Genomic DNA, 23,833 nt, shown 5'->3' on the forward strand with positions numbered 1-23,833 from the left:
ATTGTACAGTAGCACTCGTATCGAAAGTGATTACATGCTTTGAGAAGTCAGTCATGGGTAGAATCAACTCCTGTCTCAGCAAGTTCCTGGACCCACTGCATTTCACCCATCACCACAATAGGTCCACGGTAGATGTAATCTCAATGGCACACGGCCTTAGATCACCTGGACAATACAAACACCTACGTCAGTATGCTGTTCATTGACTATAGCTCAGCATTTAACATCATCATTCCCACCGTCCTGATCGATAAGCTACAGAACCTGAGCCTCTGTACCTCCCTCTGCAATTGGATCCTCGGCTTCCTAGCCAGAAGACCACAACCTGTATGGACTGGTGATAATATTTCCTCCTTGCCGACAATAAAAATAGCGCACCTCAGGGGTGTACGCTTAGCTCACCACTCTACTCCTCCTATACCCATGATTATGTGGCTAGGTATAGCTCAAATACCATCTATAAATTTGCTGATGATATAACCATTGTTAGTAGAATCTCAGATGGAGATGAGAGGCCGTACAGGAGCGGGATATACCAACTAGTGGAATGGTGTCACAACCTTGGGCTCAATGTCAGTAAGACAAAAGAGTTGATTCTGGACTTCAGGAAGGGTAAGAGGAGGAAACACAAACCAACCTTCATAGAGGGATCAGAACTGCAGAGAGATTTCAAGATGTCTGAGGATCTAACCTGGTCCCAACAGATTGATGCAGCTATAAAGAAAGCAAAGCAGCAGGTATATTTCAATAGGAGTTTGAAGAGATTTGGTTTGTCACCTAAAACACTTGAAAACTTTTATAGATATACCATGGAAGGCATTCTGGCAGGCTGTATCACTGTCTGGTATAGGAGAGGTGGCGGGGTGTTTCTACACAGGACCAAAAGAAACTACAGAAAGATTGGGAAAAGGAACTTAATTTGACATTTATAACGGAAACTGGATGTGGATCTTGAAGTTGGTTAACTCTTCCTCGATTTGTGCTTGCCATTCATTAATTCAATTTAAAATTGTACATCGTTATTATTTGACGAAGAAGAGATTGTCTAAAATCTTTCCTGATATTGATAGTTATTGTGATAGATGTAAAACTGAGACAGCTACACTGACACATGTTTTGGTCTTGTTCTATACTGGAACAGTTTTGGAAGTCAGTTTTTACTACAATTTCTAAAGCACTTAAAATTAATTTACAACCTAATAAATTAACTGTGCTCTTTGGAATAATACCTCAAAATATTCGCGGTATTTCTTTGTCTAACCAACATGTTATTGTGTTTGGTACATTGATAGCTAGGAGGGCCATTTTGTTGAAGTGGAAGGCTACGTCGGCTCCCACTCTGTCACAATGGTTCTCTCAAGTGATGTTATCTCTTAGTTTGGAGAAAATTAGAAGTCGAACCTTCGAAACTATGTTTGATTTTGAGAAAACATGGGATTCATTTGCTCATTATTACCATTTGAGTTCATTGATAGATTTCTTCCACGATCTAATTGTAAATTTTGGTATAATTTTTTTTGCTGGCAGTTTGATGTTTATCTTTAAACGTTTTTTGTATGATGCATGGCTCCGGGGTTGAACATCTAATGGGTTTTTTTTTCTCACTTTTTTCTTTCTTTAGTAGGGTTTTTTTCTTTTCTTCTCTTCTATGTCACCATTTTTTCAGTCCTTAATATTGATTTTTTTCTCTTCTGAGACATTGTAAGCGTTACTTTGATGTACTCCTGTATTTTGGATGATGATAATAATATTAATAATAATAATAATAATAAAAAGATTTGAAAAGAAAAGAAACTACAGATAGTTGTAAAATTAGTCAGTGTTATCATGGATACTAGCCTCCATAGTATCCAAGGCATCTTCAAGGAGTGGTGCCTCTGAAAGGTAGCATCCATTATTAGGGATCCTCATCACTCAGGACTTACCTTCTTTTCGTTGTGACCATTAGAAAGGTGGTACAGAAGCCAGATGGCACACATCCAGCAATTCAAAAGCAGCTTCTTCCCCTCTGCCATCTGATTCAAAAATTGACATTGAACCCATAAACACTACCTCACTTTTTTAATACTATACATTTCTATTTTGCATTCTTTTAATCTATTTAATAGACATGTAAATGCTCACTGTACTTTTTTTTTCCTTTCTATATTATCATGTTTTCTGCTGCTGCTGCTGCTAAGATAACAAATTTTGTAACACATGCCGGTGATAATAAAACTGATTCTGAACATCATGACAAAAGTGTGACATTATTTAGATAACTCAGCAGTGGGAACAGTTCCTTTCAATATCCTGACTGTGGGAGAAGCTTTTAAAGTTCACAAGATTTGTTACACAGTGATTTCATACTAGACAGAGATTGCTTAAATGTTCTATGTGTGGGAAGACATATCACCATTTCTAATTTTGATGATCTTAATGCGGTAGCATTTATTTTCAAATCAAACTTCAAAATAAGGAAATAAATTCAACTGTATTTGGGTTGATACAAGCCTTGGGCAAATTCAAGTATGGGCTTTACTGTCTCTTTTCGTACTACTGACAAAATGTTCTAAATTGGAAAAGAAACAAAATTTTACGTAGCTCAGGGGAAATTTTTTTTAGTTCATTTCACCTCCACACAGAAGCTAATATTTCAGTCTAGAAATTCTCTGCATTTGTAGGATGTAAATTGTGCTATTCACGAAATAATTTTACCAGCAGTAGGAGTAGCGCCATGATCTCATAGACACAGTTTGTGATGTACTTAATATAACAAGCAATAAATATTAAATTTATTTATTGTTTCATATGCACACGAATTCAATTTTATTTTTACTCCCTCATCATGTTATACACCCACCTCAGGTTAATCATTTAAGCTACCTCGTACCTTCCAAGCTTTGAATTAATAAGCAAACAGTCAACCCTTACCCACCTGGGCAATGTTGACTTGATCTAAAGCTCAATGTAAGCCTAATTATGTAAAGAAAAAAGGATTTTTCTTCCGCCGATCCACAGTACAAAGAGCTAAGGCTGACAGGAGAAAATCCGCAGGTGCTGGAACACACACAAAACGCTGGGGGGACTCAGGAGACCGGGCAACATCTATGGAAAAGGACACAGTTGGCATTTCGGGCTGAGACCCTTCAGCAGGACTGGAGAAAAAGAGAGTCAGAGCTAGAAGGCAGGGGGAGGGGAAGAAGGCCTTCTGTCCTCTCCTATTAGATTTCCCCTTCTCCGGCCCTGTGGCTCTCCTCTTTACTTCACCCCTCCCACTTTCACCTATCAGCTTGTGTTTCTTCTTCCCCTCCACCCACCTTCCTAGCTCTGACTCCTCATCTTTTTTTGTCCAATCGTGCGAAAGGGTTTCGACCCGAAAGGTTGACTGTACTCTTTCCCATAGACGCTGCCTTGCTTGCTGAGTTCCTTCCGGCAATTTGTACATAATGTTGACAGGAATCTTCTTTCATCACATAGCTATAATTTAATTTAAAATATCAATTTTTACCTTTCTGCAAAATAATGAACATAACATTACCAGCCATATGAACACAGGTCATTATGATCTATGTTGAAACATCTTTCTATCTTCACATTTACATTGCAATCAAAATAGCAATTTATTGAAACTAATCAAAAAATGCTCCAAGTTGTGGACGAAAGATTTAGGAATATCGAAGGCAATGAAACCTTGCTGGAGTTATTCTTCAAAAAATTTGAAAGCTCCTGACAGAGCCATTAATTGAAAATGTAGAAGGTAAAGAGGAGGCAGGGGCAAAATCAGGCTCGAAGAGAAGAACAGGGAGACGATGAGGGGTAGAATATCAAAGATGAAGAAGATTGTCACAGACACAGTTAAACCAGGTCTATAGAGTGAAGAGAAAATGCTGAAAGGACTCAGAAGGTCAGGGGCACCTGTGGATAAAGAAACAGAGTTGATGTTTCAGATCAGAACTGTCCAACAGGACTGAGTGAATGATACTGTCAAAACTCTCAAACAAGGCAGGATAAGGGCGTGAGAGAATTTAAGAAGATAATATTCTTAAGAGCAATTCATTCAAAGAAGGAAACCTATAAAGTTTCATGAGGAGTTGTGATGCTTAGCATAAATGTCACACATTTCCGAAGTTGAAGTTATCCAAGTTACATATAACATCTTTAATTTCAGTTATCTCTAGCCTTTACACAACAGTCTCAGAAGACTGAACTGATAAAGGAATGGGTTGGGGTCAATAGCTTGAAATATGTAGTTAAAATCATTAAAGTCTAATCTACAAACTGGAAGACAAATATTAGATGCTGGGAAAAGGAAAATGAAGACAAGATCAGAAGCAGTTAAACCTAATAGCTAGGATAAATGATTAATTATCAGTTAAATAGTTTGCTCAGAGTGGTAGGTCACCAAGTGGAGTGACTGTGTGGAAAGTAGATTAAGCCTATATGCATTGACAGAAACTGGAATGCTGAGCATGGTGGGACTGATGTTCTCAGTTGCATATATTTCAGTACAAGCAGTGTTATAGGTAGACAGATGAATTTAGTGCATGGATAAGCATGTGAAATTACAATGTTGTAAGCGCGAGTGAGACTTGGTTTTGGGAGGAGGAGGAGGACTGGCGGCTCAAAGTTCTGGAGTTCTGTTTTAGACATGATAAAGTAGGGTATTAAAGTTGGTGTGATGGCATTACTTGTCAGGGAAAATATCATGGCAATGCACAGATAGGACATAAGACCATAAACGACAAGAGCAGAATTGGGCCATTTGGCCCATCGAGTCTGTTCCGCCATTTCATCATGGCTGATCCATTTTTGCTCTCAGCCCCAATCTACTGCCTTGTCCTTATGTCCCTTCATACCCTGATTAATCATACTGGACAGCTTGTATACCAAGGCAATATCGGCAAAATTGAGAAATAAGAAAGGTATGAGCATATTAACGAATGTATAGACCTCCCAACAGTCAGCGGGATTAGAGGAGCAAATTTTACAGAGACGGCTTGGTAGGACTTGACTAACAATTAACTGTTTAAAGAGTTCAAACTTGGTAGGGTTATCAACCACAGAAGACTCTCTGTTGAGACTTCTTCAAAAGACTCAATGAGAAGACAAGACAAATAAGGTTGAAATAGTAAGCAATTTTAAGTTTCTGCTTGGTACACCATACTGTAAAGACCAGATGGGATGGAGTTCGACAAATGCATTCAGGAAAGTTTCCTTAATCAATACGTAGAGCTCACCACTTGAGAGAGCCGCAATACTGTGTCTCATCTTAGGTAATGAGACAGCAAGTAATGGAACTGTGAGTAGAGGAAACACTTTGGGTCCTTTAGTTTCAATAATGGAGAAGGATGACACTGGTCTTTGACTGAGATTCTAAATTGGAGAATTTAGAATATGGCAGGAGTGGATTGGAATATGTTGTTTTCCAAAAAGGGAGTGCTTATCAAGTGGGAGGTTTTGAAAAGTGAAATGTTGAGGGTAAAGAGTTTGTATGTTTTTGTTTGAATAAAGGTAAGGCTAACAGAAATTAAAGGGAATATGGTTTTTGAGGGACATTGAAGACCTGGTTAAGAGTATGGAGGAGAATTGAATACAAAGTATTGCCAATTCTCATTAAGATTAACAGGAGAAATCTTATAATACATTAAATTTCACATAATTTTGTGTTATTTTACCTTGAAGAGTTTAATTAAAATCATACAATGATAGTTCAACATTTCATTCTCAACAAAAATAATCAGATCCTGTTGTTTTTCATTCAGTTTTTTTAAATTACAAAATATGGTGCACAATCACTTTAGCACTCCATTGTAAATTTTTTTAAAAAGTCTTACTTAAACTTTTGAGCATTCAGTCTGACATCCAAGTTGGATTATGCTGAAATTTCCCTTATTAGAACATTTGGAAAACTAAGGCCACCATCGGCATGACCTCAGAGTCCCTGGAAATAAAGTCATCCCGGATAAGGACCCAGTGGAAGAATCAGAACCTCATCAGACAGACAGACTTTATTGATCCTGAGGAAAACTGGGTTTCGTTACAGTCGCACCAACCACGAATAGCGTAGAAATATAGCAATATAAAACCACAAATAATTAAATAATAATAAGTAAATTATTCCAAGTGGAAATAAGTCCAGGACCAACCTATTGGCTCAGGGTTTCTGACGCTCCGAGGGAGGAGTTGTAAAGTTTGATGGCCACAGGCAGGAATTACTTCCTCAGTGTTGCATCTCAGTGGAACCCTCAGTTCTATTGTCTGGCATCCTCTAGTTCTGGGTTTCATTGTTTTAGACATGCTAGAGAGGGAGGGATGGCATTGCTAGTGAGGGAAAATATCACAGCAGTGCTCAGACAAGACAGACCGAGACAGCTCCACTGCTGAGGAATAAGGAGTGGTGACCATGCTAATAGGATTATATTATACACCACCCCATAGTCAGTGGGATTTAGAGGAGCAAATTTGTAGGGTATTGCAGATTACTGAAAGAAACAATTTTAACTTTCCACATATTGACTGGGACTCCCATCCTGTAAACAGGGTGGATAAATTTTGTCAAATGCATTCAGGAGAGTTTCCTTAATCAATAGAGTGCATAAACGTCCCTATTAGGGACAGTGTTACTAGATCTCCTATTAGGGAGTGAGACAGGGCAGGTGACAGGTTACTGTAGGGAAGGAAATATGTTGCATCTAGTGATCATAATGACATTAGTTTCAAGATAATTATGGAGGATAGGTCTGATCCTTGGGTTGAGCTTCTAAATTAGAGCAAGGCCGATTGTAATGGTATCAGAGAGGATCCAGCAAAACTGGATTGTGACTGGTTGTTTTCAGGCAAAGTTGTGCTTGGTAAGTGGGAAGCCTTCAAAAGTGAAATTTTGAGAGTACAGTGATTATATATTCTTGTCTGAATAAAAGGCAAGGACAGCAAGCGGGTTTTGAGAACTAATGAGGACCTGGTTAAGAAGCCTGAGGAGCAGCATAGCGGTACAGACAGGAAGGAACAAAAGAAGTACTGAGGAGAGTAAGAAATGCAAGATAACGCTTAAAAAGGAAATCAGAAGGGCTAAAAGAAGGCATGAGAGTGCTCTCGACAATGTGAAGAATCCCAAGGGCAAATAGATCCTTTTGAAGATCAGAGTGGTCATCTATGCATGGAACCAAAAGAGATGGAGGAAGTCTTAAATGGATTTCTGCATCTGTATTTACTCGAGAGGGACACAGAGTATATACAAGTAAAGCAAAACAGCATTAAGTTCCTAGATCGAATACAGATTACAGAGGAAGAGATATTTGCTGCCTTGAGAAAAATTTAGGTGGGGAAATCCCCAGGACCTGACAAGGCATTCCTTTAGCCCTGTGAGGGAGGTGAGTGCAGAATTTGCAAGGGTCCTATCAGAGATATTTAAGAAAACCTTAGCCATGTGTGAGGTTGGACGGATACAGGTGCGTTTAAGAAAATGGGATCTTTTGACTCCTAATACCGACTATCTTTCTGGCAAACATACAGTCTCCAGTAAATAAAATTGAAGACTTCAGAGCTAGGGTGCTGTATCCAAGGTACATTAGGACCGTTAGTGTCCTTTGTTTCACAGAATCCTGGACAGAGCGATTCAGATTGATAGGTTCACTATACATGGTCAGGATAGGACTGTTGTGTCTCTGAAAAGCAGAGGTGGAGATGTATGCCTCATGATCAACTTCTCCTGGTACAGAAATGTATCAGTGGGGTTCCAATTCTGCTCACCAGACCTGCAATATCCATTTTAATTGCCACAGGTGATTTCAGCAATTATTTCGGTAATGGTGTACATTCCACCTCAGGCCAATGTCAAACAAGCTCTGGATGATCTGAGCAATGGGATCAACATGCACAGAGCAGCACACCCTGACTCCTTCACTATCATGTTGGGGGATTTTAACCAGGCCAGCTTGAAAAAGTCACTAAATAATCACCATCAACAAACCACTTGTAGTACCAGAGAAACAACACACTGGACCCACTGTTACACTACCATCAAGAATGCCTACCGTGCTATTCCACGCCTACACTTCAGAAAGTCTGATCACCTGTCTGTAACTTTTACTCCCTGAGCATAGGCAGAAACTGAAGACTGCAGCACCAGAAGTGAGGACCAAGAAGGTATGGACAAGTCAAACACAGGAGCATTTCCAGGACTGCTTGCATCAGTGGACTGGACTGTAAGCAGTGACTCAGCTTCGAATCTGGATGAATATGCTGCAGTTGTTTCTGACTTCATTAAAATCAGTGCGGATGAGTGTGTGCCTATGAAAACTTGCTGTACATTCCCAAACCAATAGCCATGGATGAACCAAGAGGCCTGTTGTCTGCTGAGGGTTAGATTGGTGGCATTTAAGTCTGGTGACCCTGCTATATACAAGAAATCCAGGTATAACTTGTGGAGGGCTATTTCAAGAGTGTAGAAACAGTTCCAAGCAACGTTGGAGGCAACATACTGTTGATGTTGAAGCCAAAGAGTTCCACTTTAGTCTCATCCGACCATAAGACCTTCTTCCACATTTTTACAGTATCATCTATGTGACACTTTGCAGAGTATGTACATGCTCTTTCTATACATGCTCTTTTTAGTGGTACATATTTTATAATCCAATTCTGCACATCAAACAGGTAACGTCATCCTACTGTAAAGCCTGGAGATAGCATCATGCTCTGGGGATGCTTTTTAGCAGCAGGAACTGGAAATCGACTCAGGTAGTCGACTGGTATCATTGCAACGTACTTGCACTCAATGTTAGTAACACAAATGTTGATTGTGGACTTCAGGAAGGATAAAACAGGGTAAAGGGAACCAATCCTCTTTGAGGGATCAGAAGTGGAGCGAGTGAGCAATTTCAAGTTCCTGGGTGTCAAGATCACTGAGGATCTAACCTGGTCTCAACATATTAATGCAGCTATAAAGGCCGCAATACAGCGGTTATATTTCATTAGGGGTTTGAAGAGATTTGGTTTGTCACCTAAAACAGTCAAACTTCTATAGATATACCGTGGAGAGCATTCCGACAGGTATGGGGGGTTTGTGGGGGGGGCGGGGGGTGCTACTGTACAGGACTGAAAGAAGCTACAGAAAGCTATAACAGTAGTCAGTGCCATCTTGGGTACTACCTCCCATAGTACCCATGATAGTTTCAAGGAGTGATGTCTCAGAAAGGCAGAGTCCATTATTAAGGATCCCCATTACCCAGGGCATGCCTTCGCTCATTGTTATTGTCCGAAAGGAAGTACAGAAGCCTGAAGGCACACACTCAGCAATTCAGCAACAGCTTCTTCCCAATCTGCCATACGATTCCTAAATGGACACTGAACCCTTGAACACCACCTCACTGATTTAATATATATTACTTTGGTTTTGCACTATTTTTAATCTATTTAATGTACATACATATATATATACACTTATTGTAATTGATTTACTTATTTTTTTCCTTCTATATTATCATGTATTGTATTGTCCTGCTGCTACTAACAAATTTCATGATGAATGCCAGTGATAATAAACCTGATTCTGATTCTCAGCTCATCTTGTTCCATTGTTTAAGAAAATAATCTGGGTAATCATAGGCCAGTGAACCTGACATTAGTAGTGGGTAGCTTATTGGAAGGCATTCTAAGGGAACAGATATACAAGTCTTTGGATAGACAGGGACTGATGAGGGATACTCACCATAGCTCTGTGGGTGGTAGTAGTGTCTAACCAATCTTATAGACTTTCTCAGGGAGGTTACCAGGAAAGTTGATGAAGGCAAGGTAGTGCATGTTGTCTATGTGGACTTTAGCTAAGCCTTGGTCAAGGTCCCACATGGGAGGTTGGGTCAAGGTGGTTCAGTCACTTGTCAGTCAGACTGAGAGAGTAAATTGGATTAGACATCGGCTTTGTGGGAGAAATCAGAGAGTGGTAGTAGGCAGTTATCTCTCTGACTGGAGGCCTGTGACTAGTGGTGTGCCACAAGGATTGGTGTTAGGTCCGTTGTTTTTTGTCATCTATATCAATGGTCTAGATGATAATGTAGCAAACTAAATCAGGTTTGTGAATGGTACCAAGATTGGGGTAATAGTGGACAGCAATAAAAGCTATCAAATCTTGTAACGGGACCTGGACCAGCTGGGAAAATGGGGTGATAAAAAGCAGATGGAATTTAATGCAGACAAGTCTGGTGTGTTGCACTTTGGGAGGATAAAGCACGGTGGGACTTATATGGCAAGCTGTGGGACACTGAGAAGTGCAGTAGAACAGGAGGATCTGGGAATACAGATCCATAATTCCTTGTGATAAGATTAAGACGTCTCAATATCATAGTAAAGTACTAGAATTCTGAGAGATGCTCATGTATAGTTCTATTCTGATTTTATTTTTTTTCACTTATATGTATAAATATATGCGGCACAACGTGGTTAGTGCAACAATTTACAGTACCAGCGACTCAAATTCAATTCCTGCGACTATTTGTAAGGAGTTTGTACATTCTCCCCATGACCACCTGGCTTCCCTGTGGGTGCTCAAGTTTCCTCCCACAGTCCAAAGACATACCAGATAGTAAGTTAACTGGTCATTGTAAATTGTCCCGTGATTAGGCTAGGGTTAAATTGGGGGCTGCCTGGTGGCACAGCTCAAAGTGCCAGAAGGGCCTATTCTGCACTGTATCTCAACAAATAAATAATTTAAAAAATAATGTATTAACATAGGTTTGCAATTAATATTTCAAACAACTGTAGATAGATCATTTTCTAATAATTAGAAACACAAATAGCAAATTGTGATTTTAATGTCTATTACATTAAAGTGTGGGTTAGGTCTTATTGATGTTAATAAAATTATAAGATGTTAGATACAATTTCTCAGAACATTACACCAGCCAATAAAAACAGAATGAAGTGCAAGTTTAGCCCTAGTGTTAATAATAATTAAGAGTAAACGTAAAAGTCCAGTAAATTACTAATAGAATACAGACAAATTAAATTTGTCCGTAACTTTTGCTGAGCTTCAAAATGATTGCAGAATTTCAGACAAAAAGATCTAACATCTATTCTCTTGGGTAAGCTGGAATACCATGCAATAAAATTTGGACTTGATTCCTATAAAGGAATTCAATTAATTCAAATATAAGAGAATTATCACCAAGCAGAATTATTAAAATGCCTCGTCTCATTTCAAAATAAAAGATTTAATCATCCAAAACGTGCTGGCTGAATGACAGAAGAAATTTCATGCTCAGTTTATATAATTTTTAAACATCAACATATCATAAATGTGTTCAATTTTAATAAAATTCATCAGCAGGTCACGACAGGCAGAAGCCCCTGAATGAGTGAGTGTGTATCAATCCCTAAACCAGCACCTCCAGAGAGATAGTGAAAAGCATGAAAAAGCCTTCCTGTGCTACATACACAACAGGAAAGGACAGAGGTAATGGGGTATGTAAAAGGTACAGGATGCTTGAAATGGGACATCAGTTCTGAGTAATGACTACAGAAAATGAATGCCTTGAAAGAAAAAGGTGATAAAACTTTCCAGTAGACATTAATTGAATATTATCTATTCAGCAACTACTCTGAAGTATTTAAAATTAAGCTATCACATCATTTCTGGTATCATTGAATATTTAGTCTTCAAAGTGTGATTAAGATTGTCCAGTCCTCCACAAAACATTTTTTTTTCAATAAGTATATCTTGGATGACAAAATATTCTGAACATCAAATATATTACAATACTGTGATATGAAGATGTTGAAATTTACAATCTGCACCAGAATTTAGAGTACTCATTATGCAGAGATATATTGAAAAGTCCATTTTTTAATATAATTTACTTTTTCAAGTAAGTCCATTCATTTGAATGCAAGGCAATTTAGGTGAATATGCTGATTTTTTGTTTTGAATTGATCAAGCTGTAACTTACTTAAGTTTTTTTTAATAAATGGTTCAATTCAATACATTTTTACATCTTCATAAGTTTTGTTTCATTAATTTTTATTAGCATTTGAAGGAAACATTCAATGTACTCAGCAGTCAACTGAGACTGGTAATATAATCTAGCCACTATTAAATTTTCTTTCAGCCAGCTTGGTTTGAGAGATCTATTTTTGTCTGTCTACATGACAATTTTATATCATGCAATGCTTGCCATTGCACCAACCCTCATGTTGCTCCATGTTATCCTTGGGGAGCTAGATCATTCCAACAGACCTAGACAAAGTTAAATTCAAAGTTACGATGAAGACCAGGTGCAAGTATGGTTGACCTACCACTGGCACCAAATTCTTGTCCTGTATGTTGCTGCTTTTACAGGAAAGAAATTTGATTCCCCATTCATTGATGTAATCAAAATCTATCTAAAAATTGAAAAAAACAAAACAAGGGGTGATTTATAAGTTCATGGCCTAAGGTAGAAGGAGTCAATTTTAGAAAACTTAGTGGAGCAGACGGATCCCTTCTTTGTAGAAGTCAGTGTTTTGGACCTCCAGAAGTGGTCCACAGCAGAGGTGATTGATAAGTTCGTGGCCTAAGGTAGAAGGAAATGAGTTATTAATTTCAAACTTTCCGCATAATCACTCAAAAAGTTGCACTGCACATGCATGTAACGAGAGCTGTATAACTTAGCTCCTATCTTAGGCCATGAACTTATCAATCACCCCTGCTGTGGACCACCTGGGGGTCCAAGACACTCTCATTACATTCACGTGCAGTTCAACTCTGAGTGATAATGCAGAAAGTTTGAAGTTAATAACTCATCTCCTTCTACCTTAGGCCATGAACTTATCAATCACCCCCTGCTGTGGACCATTTTTACAAAGACAGACGGACAGACATACTTCATTGATCCTGAGGGAAATTGGGTTTTGTTACAGTTGCACCAACCAAGAATAGAGTAGAAATATAGCAATATAAAACCATGAATAATTCCACTGCATCTCGGTGCAATGAGTCTCTGGCTGAACGTACTCCTGTGCCTAACCAGTACATTATGGGATCCATATGCTCCACGATCGCTGGACTAAGTGTGTACATGTAGAAGGGGACAATGTCGAAAAAATAAATGTGCTCGGTTTTCTAAAATTGACTTCTATCTTATGCCACAAACTTATCAATCATCCCTCGTAGAGATAATGGCTGACCAGCCTTGTAAATTACACAAAGGAAAAATGAGAACAGAAGACAAGAGTAATATAGTGGTTATAATACATCACTATTCTCAAAAGAGCTTCAATAAGGTACCAAGCTGCAGATTCATGACTAGAGTAAGACACATGGAGTCGAGCACAACTAGATGGATGAATAGCAAGTGGAAATAAAATCTGAGATCAAGGATGAGAGGAAGCTACTCAAATGGCTGATTGAGGAAAAAATGTTATCTTATGGATCAGTTACATTGTTAAATCAGACGCATAACTAAAATTTAATTTAAGAACTGTAGACGTCATTAAATTATACTCACTACCGAAGCAGATACAACAAAATTCGACCTAAATATGCTGCAGAATTAGACTGCAATTGGAAAATCAATTCAGTAACTGTGAGGTAGTACATTTTGAGAAGAAGAGTAACAATTCTATATACTCTTTGGAAAATAAAACTAGAGCAAATAAACTGTGGTGACATAGGTAGCAACAGCATTTAAAAAAAGACTGGAACTCACTTCCAGAGGAATGATTTGAAAGGCAGGTAACTATTTCAAATTCTGCTTAGATAGTTTAACAGTGTTATGAAACATTCCAGTCTCCAATATTATAGCAGGGGGATTAACTATAAAGGAGATAGAAAAATGATCCCAGCCAACAAAGGTTGAAATCTCAGCATTCCCTCTTACAAGTCTTTGCAATAACAATCATTATGAAATTTTTATATGATAGATGAAGGAAGATATTTTATGGCGGAAACTCAGACATAGAATAATTCCATAGATTCATGTGGTTGTTTAATTGGCAAGCTTTCATGGTGCAAATAGTTATCTAACTTTGTAACCCAGCAATCTCTTCCAATTAACTTTTACTGTTTAGAAAAAGACTTAGAGGTTCCTTTGTACATCACTCACTTGCTTACTGTCTTATTATCTCTTTGCTTCTCTTACGTACTTACTTAGTTCTGCACTCTTCACCTTCAGGTTGTACTAAATTATAACCTTTATCGTAAGCCTCCTTTTCCCATTTTTAGTCTAATATATTCATCCTCTGGTTTTGGATGGCTTTCCTTCCCCCCTGCTGTCCTTCCAATTGTTCAAATACTGTCAAACCCCGGGCAACTATTGATTCTAATCAGCTCAGTTTAAATCGTTTTACAACTCCTTGAAATTATCTCACCTCGGCTATTTACTCCTTTTTTAACTAAAAATCTAAAGTGTGTAGAACTCCATTGCTTTCAAAATTCATTTCACACAATCCTTACTTATTGATATACCTCATTATATTACAAAGTTTCTTTCACCTTGGTGCTATTTATATCTTTATTCTTAGTTCTCTAGAGTTAGTTAAGGCTGCAATTTAATAATTCTTGAGTATCTTGAATAAGAATGCTGTCAAAGTGTTTGCAATATTCATAGTGTACTGCCATTCATTGGCTATTATAGACAGAAATTTCAATTAGCAAACCTTATGCAGTACAAGATCATAAAGACTCATCTTTATCATTAGTTTGTTCAACAATTTTCCCTATTGTGGGGAACTATAAGGAATCAGGAGAATGAAGGGCTTGCACGAGGAAATCTGCAGATGCTGGAAATTCAAACAACAACACACACAAAATTCTGGTGGAACACAGCAGGCCACGCAGCATCTATAGGAGAAGTACTGTCGACGTTTCGGGCCGAAACCCTTCGTCAGAACTAATCGAAAGGAAAGATAGTAAGAGATTTGAAAGTAGTGGGGGGAGGGGGAAATGTGAAATGATAGGAGAAGACCAGAGGGGGTGGGATGAAGCTAAGAGCTGGAAAGATGATAGGCTGAAGTGATACAGAGCTGGAGAAAGGAAAGGATCATGGGACGGGAGGCCTCGGGAGAAAGAAAAGGTGGGTGGAGAAGCACCAGAGGGAGATGGAGAACAAGCAAACAACTAAATATGTCAGGGATGGGATAAGAAGCGGAGGAGGGGCATTAACGGAAGTTAGAGAAGTCAATGTTCATGCCATCAGGTTGGAGGCTACCCAGCCGGTATATAAGGTGTTGTTCCTCCAACCCTGAGTTTGGATTCATTTTGACAGTAGATTCATGGCATCAGGTTGGAGAATGAAGGGCATCTCTTCTTTACATGTTGGTATCACATTCACTGTTATAAAGCTATTGTATACAGTACAAAGCAGTAACTCATTTGATGCCACATTCTTCCCCAGTAAAGCAGCCCTGTTACATGAGCGTTATTTTTAGACTGCACTAAGCATCACTCTACAGCCTTATAAAATTAATATATGCCTGTATTGGAATTGACTATAAAATATGTAGAAAGCATTGGCTACTGCATGCTTTTCAGGAAAGGTAGTGGTGGGTTTTGCATTTACTCCAACTAATTTATTTTCTGTAAATTTCTTAATCTCCTGCTGAAATTGGAGGAAGAATTACAATATATTTTGTATCTTGGGCATAATTTAATAAGGCATTACTCATAGTGTGAACAAGTAATGGGAAATATTTATACACAAGAATTCGTTATAAAATTAACAAGAGTTAACTGAAATCCTGGAACACCTCGTCAAATAAAGTTACTGCAAATATTTAGGAAAAGAAAGTTAGATTGATCAGTATTGCAACGTTGTAGGAAAACTATTGCACTTGTGTTTTATTCCCTCTATTGGTATAAAACAAAATCTATGCAGATGGTTCACTCCTGGAACATTCAAATAAACGAGATGTGAATATATAAATGTCCAAATCAGCAACCTTGTGATTGAAATAGAGTTAAACAAGTAATCAGAAAATCATTGTCTGTCATGGAAATAAGTTCATTTTATATTCAAACTTTATAAAATCTGAAATATAAAAAATAAGTTCCACTGGGAAAACTAAAATGTTTCTCAATTCTCGCAAATTGCTAAAAAAAATTGTTCTGTATTGAAATATGATGTCTTACTCTTGGGTCGGCAGTAAGCAGCTTAAATGCTTGGTACACTTGATTCTCTTGGACACCACCGCCCAGGTCAAGGAAGTTTGCTGGCTTCCCTCCATGAAGATCGATGATATCGCACGTAGCCATTGCAAGACCGGCTCCATTAACTGTTTACAAGAGAGGCATGATCTTTTAAAATTTGACAAATCATCAATTTGTAATACACAAGGGAAAAATAATGTCAAAAAGATGTACAGACCAGCATTATTATGAACATTTCTGAGGGTTTAGCAGCTGTGACTATGATGGGGGCCTTAAGTGAAAGATGGAGCATCAAGACTTATTGAGCTTCATGCTGTTACTACCAACAAACACAAACATTTTATTCAACAAGTTTCAACAATACTCGTCTAACAGAAATGCACTGATAATTTCTTTCTGATTATGGAAAACATGCTTTTTCAAGTAAAACAAGATAAATTGATGTAAACAAATAACAGCTTGCAAATGAAGGTTTGACTGTACAAAAAGCACTTCTACAGTTGCCTGGAAGTTTAATAAGGCTAGAATATATTTTCTACGTTTGTAGACTTGACAGGGGGTAGCAGGAAATACAAGCCTATCTCAATTGTGAGCATTTTTGGTGAATGCTGCAGGTCATATTAAGTCGGTAATTTAACATTTTACTTAAATTAGCTTCCTGCACTTAGAGGATCCATTTAGGATTTTGGCGGTTTGCATATGAACTCACTGTGTGTCACATGGTTTGCAATTATTGAAAATTGAACATTGTATTTAAATCAGCTTCCTACATTTCCCCGAAGATCCATTTAGGATTTTGGTGCATCGAATATGAACTCACTGTGTGTCATGTGGTTTGCATCCACATTGAACCCGTCCTGGAGAATATCCAGACTTGGGATGATACGTGACAAATACACTCTCTTTTAGAAAAATTGCCAGAGAATACAATATAATCTCCACTTGGCGTTAAATGACTTTACCTCCAATCAACATCTAAGGCAGGGATACCAATCGTTTTTATGCCATGGACCCCTACCATTAACCAAGGGGTCCATGGGACCCAGGTTGGGAACCCCTTAAAGGCATAATGACTGATTTAAACAAGCATTGTAGCAGCAGCACACGTACTGTGACCACAAGAGCAACGCAGAGGGTTCATATTGAACAGCTGGCGACAGCTTCCAACCATCCACAGCATTTCTACAATCTGCAAAAAACACGAATCTGATGAAAGCAGCTCCAGGAACACTTGAAAAGCATCTAGAACAAAGCAGTTTACTTGACTGTCACATTCGTTTCCTTAACATTTTTCTCCCTCCGCAACCAAACAAACAAAATTACAACGTACACCACCAACTGGATGTACTGCAGTAACTCACTTCCCCAGCACCACTGCAAATATCACCTAGAAGCAGGGAACCAGCTACCAGCAATCCTAGGTCATCAGGATTGGAGGTAGATGGAAGTCTATAAATTGAGGCCTAAAGTTCAACAAGTCCTGGGGTTAATACACAGAGGTCAGCAAAGCCCTGAGTGCAAAGCTGAAGACTGAACTCTGGAGCTTAGCAAGTCTGGTAATAGAAAGCCTGAACTTTGACTCTGCAAGTCTGGTCCAAGGACTGGATATTGGAACCCCAGTGTCTGCGAGTTTGAGAGTCTAGGGAGAAGTACTGGAGGCCCTGAGGTGGTCTGTCCTAGGTCTGTGTGCGAAGGAGTGGGGAAGTTGCTTATCCTGCTGCTGGGGTCTTGTGTTGTTCTATTGTTGCGACTTCTGTTGTTCTGCTGAACACTGTGAGCATGCTATGTTGGTGGTGGATGTGTGGAGACACCTGCAGACGGCCCCCGGCATATCCTTGGGTATGTTGGTTGTTCATTGTATGCTCAAATGTACATGTGATAAATAAATCTGAATAATCGCTAACGATGTTTCAAAAATCTTTTATCTTAGCCAGAGCACATCGCCATCTTTGCTTCCATTTGCATCCTGAGAAAAATACCATAATTATCCACCTTAATATGTGCCATTATTGCTAGCATTTCTTTTTTCCTGACACAGACATATTCTAAAATATTCCTCCCCTAATTCTCTAACTTCTGCATTCTCTTCCTCATGACTAGTAGCTAGAAATATTCCTTTAGGATGTTGCTCATGCCTGCTGTTGTGACAGCTAAGTTTTCCTTTAATACTTGAGCTGAACACTAAGCTGCTTTGAAATACTTCAAGATGTGTTTTGGCATTTTGCAAAATTCACATCTTCCTGCTTTTTGTAGATCTTATTTCCTTAATGGGCAATATGTCTGCAGTGATGAGTGAATCATAAGAGTTGTCATCTGGAGGACATATCAGGTCAGCAAAGACAGCAGCAATACCTCCCACATGAGAAAATAGAAGAGATTGTACCCATGCAGAGGAACCACTTCTAAAATAACACACAAAATGCTGAAGGAACTCAGCAGGTCAGACAGCATCTATGGAAATGAATAAACAGTCGACGTTTTGGGCCAAGACTCTTCTCCAGGACTGATAACAAAGGGGGAAGACTCCAGGATAAAAAGATGGGTGAAGGAGGCTAGTTGGAAGGTGATGGGGAAGCCAGGTGGGTGGGAAAGATAAAGTGCTGGAGAAAAAGAAATCAGATAGGAGGGGTGAGTGGACCATGGGAGAAAGGGAAGAAGGAGAGGACCGAGGGGAAGTGATAGGCAGGTGAGAAGAGGTACAAGGTCAGAATGGGGAACTGAGGAAGAGGGGAGGGGAAGGAACAATTCTTTTACCGGAAGGAGAAATCAATGTTCATGCCATCAGGCAATCCAGACAGAATATAGGGTGTTGTTCCTCCACGCTGAGGGTGGCCTCATCTTGGCACATGAGGAGGCCATGGATCAACATGTCAGAACGGGAATGGGAATCAGAATTAAAATGTTTGACCACCAGGAAGTTCTGGATTTGGCAGATGGTGCAGAGGTGCTTGACGAAGCAGTCGCCCAACTTATGACGGGTCTCACCAGTATAGAGGAGACTGCATTGGGAGCACCGGTCACATTAGATGACACCAGCTGATTTGCACATGGAGTGTTTCCTTACCTGGAAGGACTGTTTGGGGTCCTGAATGGAGGTGAGGGAGGCACTTGCAGCACTAAGTTTAGTGGGGAGAGATAACTGGACAAGGTAATCACAGTGGGAGCGATCCTTATGTAAAGTGAAGGTGGGGGGAAAGATATGTTTAGTGGTAGGATCCTCTGGAGATATCAAAAGTTGTGGCAGATGAAAACACAACGAAAAGCCACGTCCTGGTAATAGATGCAGTGGAGGCAAAGGAACTGAGAAAAAGGAGTAGCATTTTTACAGGAGATAGGATGGGAAGAGGAATAGTCAAGATAACCATGGGAATTAGTAAAATGCTTTATTGCTCTTAGAAACATTAGCTGCATTAAAATGCTCTATTGAGGATCTACATAAGTAAGTGTTTTCGCTTACTGATGTTATAAAACAAACATCACTGAAATCATGAATGATGATTGTGAATGTTTGTGTCATGAGCTCCATTCTGTTTGAGCACATGAAATGAGCAACACCTCCATCAACATATTACGCCATGCTACTCTAAGTATAATACCTACATCTTCTTTCATAGCAAGGTCATACATGATGAGAGTCCACAGAGGTTTGAATGCATCCTCAGATTCTAAGGACATGGGCCACAGGCAACACTTCACACTTGGGTTTCTTGTTACTAATTTGGCACCTTTATCAGTTTTAGAGGTGAAATCAAAAGCTATTTCCCTGGATCAGCAGGCATGGTTCTGCTCTAAAAGTCATGAGTGAAGTCATAATCTGAAAGTCCTGCCAATGGTGGCTTTGCCCACAGTCAAAATGGTAGCCAGCTAAGCTTCTATGGTAGTGTTGGAAATTGCTAGGAGAGAAACTATAATGAAGGGAATGTTGAGGACTGAATATACTCTTCAGATTGGCATGAAGGTCTTCATATTTTGCACAGAGTTTTGAGATGAATGGGGAGTGTCATCTCAATGTTATGGATCATTGAACACTAACTGGCACTAAAGAATCCTGATAGATACCCATGAACAATCATCAATAGGAGACCCTCATATATATTACCCAAGGCCTTAGCAGAGAAAAGAAAAATGGTATGCACTTTTATCCTTCAACTGTTTGTCCCAGGTTGCATCTTCATTCTCAACCTGGCTCATACACAGCTGGGTCCTTTGTTTCACTATTTAAAGTAAAACAAAAATGCATTTCACACCAATTCCTGAACTGTTGTCAGCAAAGGTAAGATAGAATGATTTTTCCAAATCTTCAGGAAAAGGAAGCTTTACATTGTGGTTTGAGAAAGAGAACCACAAAACAGAGTGTCAAAAGTACAAGGTATTTATTACACAAAGTAGCTAGACTCAGAAAAATGACAAAAATGGGAAATAAAGTGAAGGGGATGAAGAAATCCTGTCCCGCTTCTTCTCTCGTGACATTGGCACCAAGCTAACCTCCTACCCTAAATAACTATTTAAAGGAAATAGGATGTGCTGATGAGTTCAGCCTACACCAATACCAGATCAGTAACCTGGTAGATATGTAATATATTGAGTTTTCAAGGCAGTTAACAGGAAAGTTGATGAAGACGTGGCAGTGGACGTTGGCTACATGCATTGGCTAGGCCTTTCTGAGAAAATCCTGCAAAGGAGGCTGGTCAAGAAGGTTCAGTTGCTGGTATTCAGGATGGGGTAAGAAATTGGATTTGACATTGGCTTTGAAGAAGAAGCCAGAGTGGTAGTGGATGACTGCCTCTCCGAATGGAGGTCTGTGACTAGTAGTATGCCACACGGATCTATGCCAGGTCTGTTGTTGTATGTCATCAAGATCAATAATCTGGGTGATAATGTGGTAAACTGGATAGCAAATTTATGGATGACACCAAGATTGGAGGCATAGTGGACAGCAAGGAAGGCAATCAAACCTTGGAGAGGGATCTGGACCAGCTGGAAAAATTGGTTGAAAAGTGGCAGATCTGCATTAAATTCCATAAGTGTAAAGTCTTGAACTTTGGGTTGACAAACCAAGGTACAACTTAAACGGTGAACGATAGAGCACTGAGGAATGCAGTAGAACAGATGGATCTGGGAATCCTCTCACTGCTACGGGCAGAAGTTCCTACTTGCTTCAACAAGGCAACAATTATACCTGTGCCTAAGAAGAATAATGTGAGCTGCCTTAATGACTATTGCCCAGTAGTACTCACATCTGAAATGCTTTGAGAGGTTGGTCATGACTAGACTGAACTCCTGCCTCAGCAAGGACCTGGACCCATTGCAATTTGCTTATTGTCACAATAGGTCAGCGGCAGATGTAATCTCAATGGCTCTTCACACAGCTTTAGACCACCTGGACAACACAAACACCTACATCAGGATGCTGTTCATCGACAACAGCTCAACATTTAATACCATCATTCCCGCAATCCTGATTGAGAAGTTACAGAACCTGGGCCTCTGTATTTCCCTCTGCAACTGGATCCTCATCTTCCTAACTAGAAGACCACCATCTGTATGGATTGGTGATAACATCGCATCCTTACTGAAATCAACACTGGCGCACCTCAGGGGTGTATGCTTAGCCCACTGCACTACTCTCTATATACCCGTGACTGTGTGGCTAGGCATAGCTCAAATACCATCTATAAATTTGCTGATGATACAAACATTGTTGGCAGAATCTCAAATGGTGCCAAGAGGGTGTACAGAAGAGAGATATGCCAACCAGTGGAGTGGTGTCGCAGCAACAACTTTGCACTCAGTGTCAGTAAGATGAAAGAGCTGATTGTGGACTTCAGGAAGGGTAAGACAAAGGAACACATACCAATCCTTATTAGAGGGATCAGAAGTGGAGAGAGTGAGCAGTTTCAAGTTTCTGGGTGTCAAGATCTCTGAGAATCTAACCTGGTCCCAACATATCGATGCAGTTATAAAGAAGGCAAGACAGTGACTATACTTCATTAGGAGTTTGAAGAGATTTGGTACGTCAACAAATACACTCAAAAACTTCTGTAGATGCACTTTGGAATGCATTCTGACAGGCTGCATCACTGTCTGGTATGGGGGGGGCGCTACTGCACAGGATAGAAAGAAGCTGCAGAGGGTTGTAAATTTAGTCAGCTCCATCTTGGGTACTAGCCTACAAAGTACCCAGGACATCTTCAAGGAGCGGTGTCTCAGAAAGGCCTGCACACTCAGGGCCTGTGCTTTTCTTACTGTTACCATCAGGGACACGGAGGCAGAGGAAGTCAAGATGGCACTAAACAGTGACTCCTCTGCTTGCATCTTCGTTAACAGCTCCATTTCTACCTTTAATATCTTTATTTTTCTGTTTCAGGGTTCTTTTGAAGACTCTGACCCGGAGTCACATGCTGACTTTGGATCTTTGTGGGAATGGGACCTGCTCTCAGGATTTCACGACCAGCTGGTCTTCGGCACACCAAGGGTTCGGCCTGAGAGTCTGGCTCAGATTCGGAAGCCTAAGGTCTCAGGGCACTGGAGGCCGGCGGACTGAGGGCCAGTGTCACGGCAGCATCGGGTGAAGTCGGAAAATCTACTGATGTGTACCCAAAGACCCAGGATCTTTGCAATCTTCAGACACAGAGCTCGAAAAAAGCAATATAACAGATGTTTAACATCGTAAACCAGCGAGTTGTTTGTTATGTCTCCCCGCTCACTTAAGAAAAACGGAGACACCTCCTTCTCCCTTATTAGGGAGAGAGAGAACCTGTGGTATGTCAAATGATGGGTGAAACTGCAAGTCTGTGTCTTTGCTATTGCTTTGCTCACACTTGAGTGTTCAGTGGCAGTGACGATGCTTGCTTTTATTTTGCCAGTGTGGGGAGGGAGGGTAATTGTTGCTTGCTGCCACTTACACGTGGTGGAAGGGAATTCGGGGGGGCACTTTGGGATTTTTATGTTTAACTGTCGTTCATTCTTTGAGGCAGTCCTCTGTTTTTGCAGATGTTTGCGAAGAAAAAGCATTCAGGATGTATATTGTATACATTTCTCTGACATTAAATTGGACCTTTGAACCTTTGAGGTAGGAGGTACAGAAGCCTGAAGGCACACACTCAGTGATTGAGGAACAGCTTCTTCCCCTCTGTCATCCGATTCCTAAATGGACATTGAACTTGTGAACGCTGTTTTAATATATATTATTTATGTATTTTGCATGATTTTTAATCTATTCATTATACATATATTATAATGTATTTATTTATTATTTTATTATAAATTTTTCCTTTCTTCTATATTATGTATTGCATTGAACGGCTGCTGCTAAGTTAACAAGTTTCACGACACATACCGGTGATAATAAACCTGATTCTGATTCTGATAATTCATTGAAAGTGATGTTAAAGGTAGATAGAATTGTGAAGACAGGTTTTGGCACATTGGCCTTCATAAATCAACAGTACTGAGTACAGGAGCTGGGATGTCATGTTGACGTTGTATAAAGCACTGGTGAGGCCTAATTTAGAGTATTGTGTGCAGTTCCACCTAGAGGAAAGACGTAATTAAGATTGAAAAAGTGCAGAAAAAACTTACAAGGATGTTGCCAGTAGTGCTGTGGTGATCTTTAACTATGATTTTAATCTCCCCTATGAAGAAGGGAATGAATTAACTACTATGGTGTAAGGATGTGAAGGCACCACAATTACAGAATGTGAGCAGGAATGGATGCAGTAATTATGGAATAATATT

At 39.5% G+C, this 23,833-nt stretch overlaps 1 protein-coding gene across 1 annotated transcript in view; it reads right to left on the reverse strand.

Annotated features, from left to right (window-relative positions):
• Window positions 1-23,833, reverse strand: part of suclg2 (succinate-CoA ligase GDP-forming subunit beta) — a 381,523-nt gene that overhangs the window by 122,805 nt on the left and 234,885 nt on the right. The window contains exon 9 of the mRNA XM_059944292.1: window positions 16,079-16,221. Coding sequence (XP_059800275.1) covers window positions 16,079-16,221 — 143 coding nt within the window. The remainder of the gene's footprint in view (window positions 1-16,078; window positions 16,222-23,833) is intronic.

This window comes from Hypanus sabinus, chromosome 19 (assembly GCF_030144855.1).
Source record: "Hypanus sabinus isolate sHypSab1 chromosome 19, sHypSab1.hap1, whole genome shotgun sequence".
Lineage (NCBI taxonomy): Eukaryota > Metazoa > Chordata > Chondrichthyes > Myliobatiformes > Dasyatidae > Hypanus > Hypanus sabinus.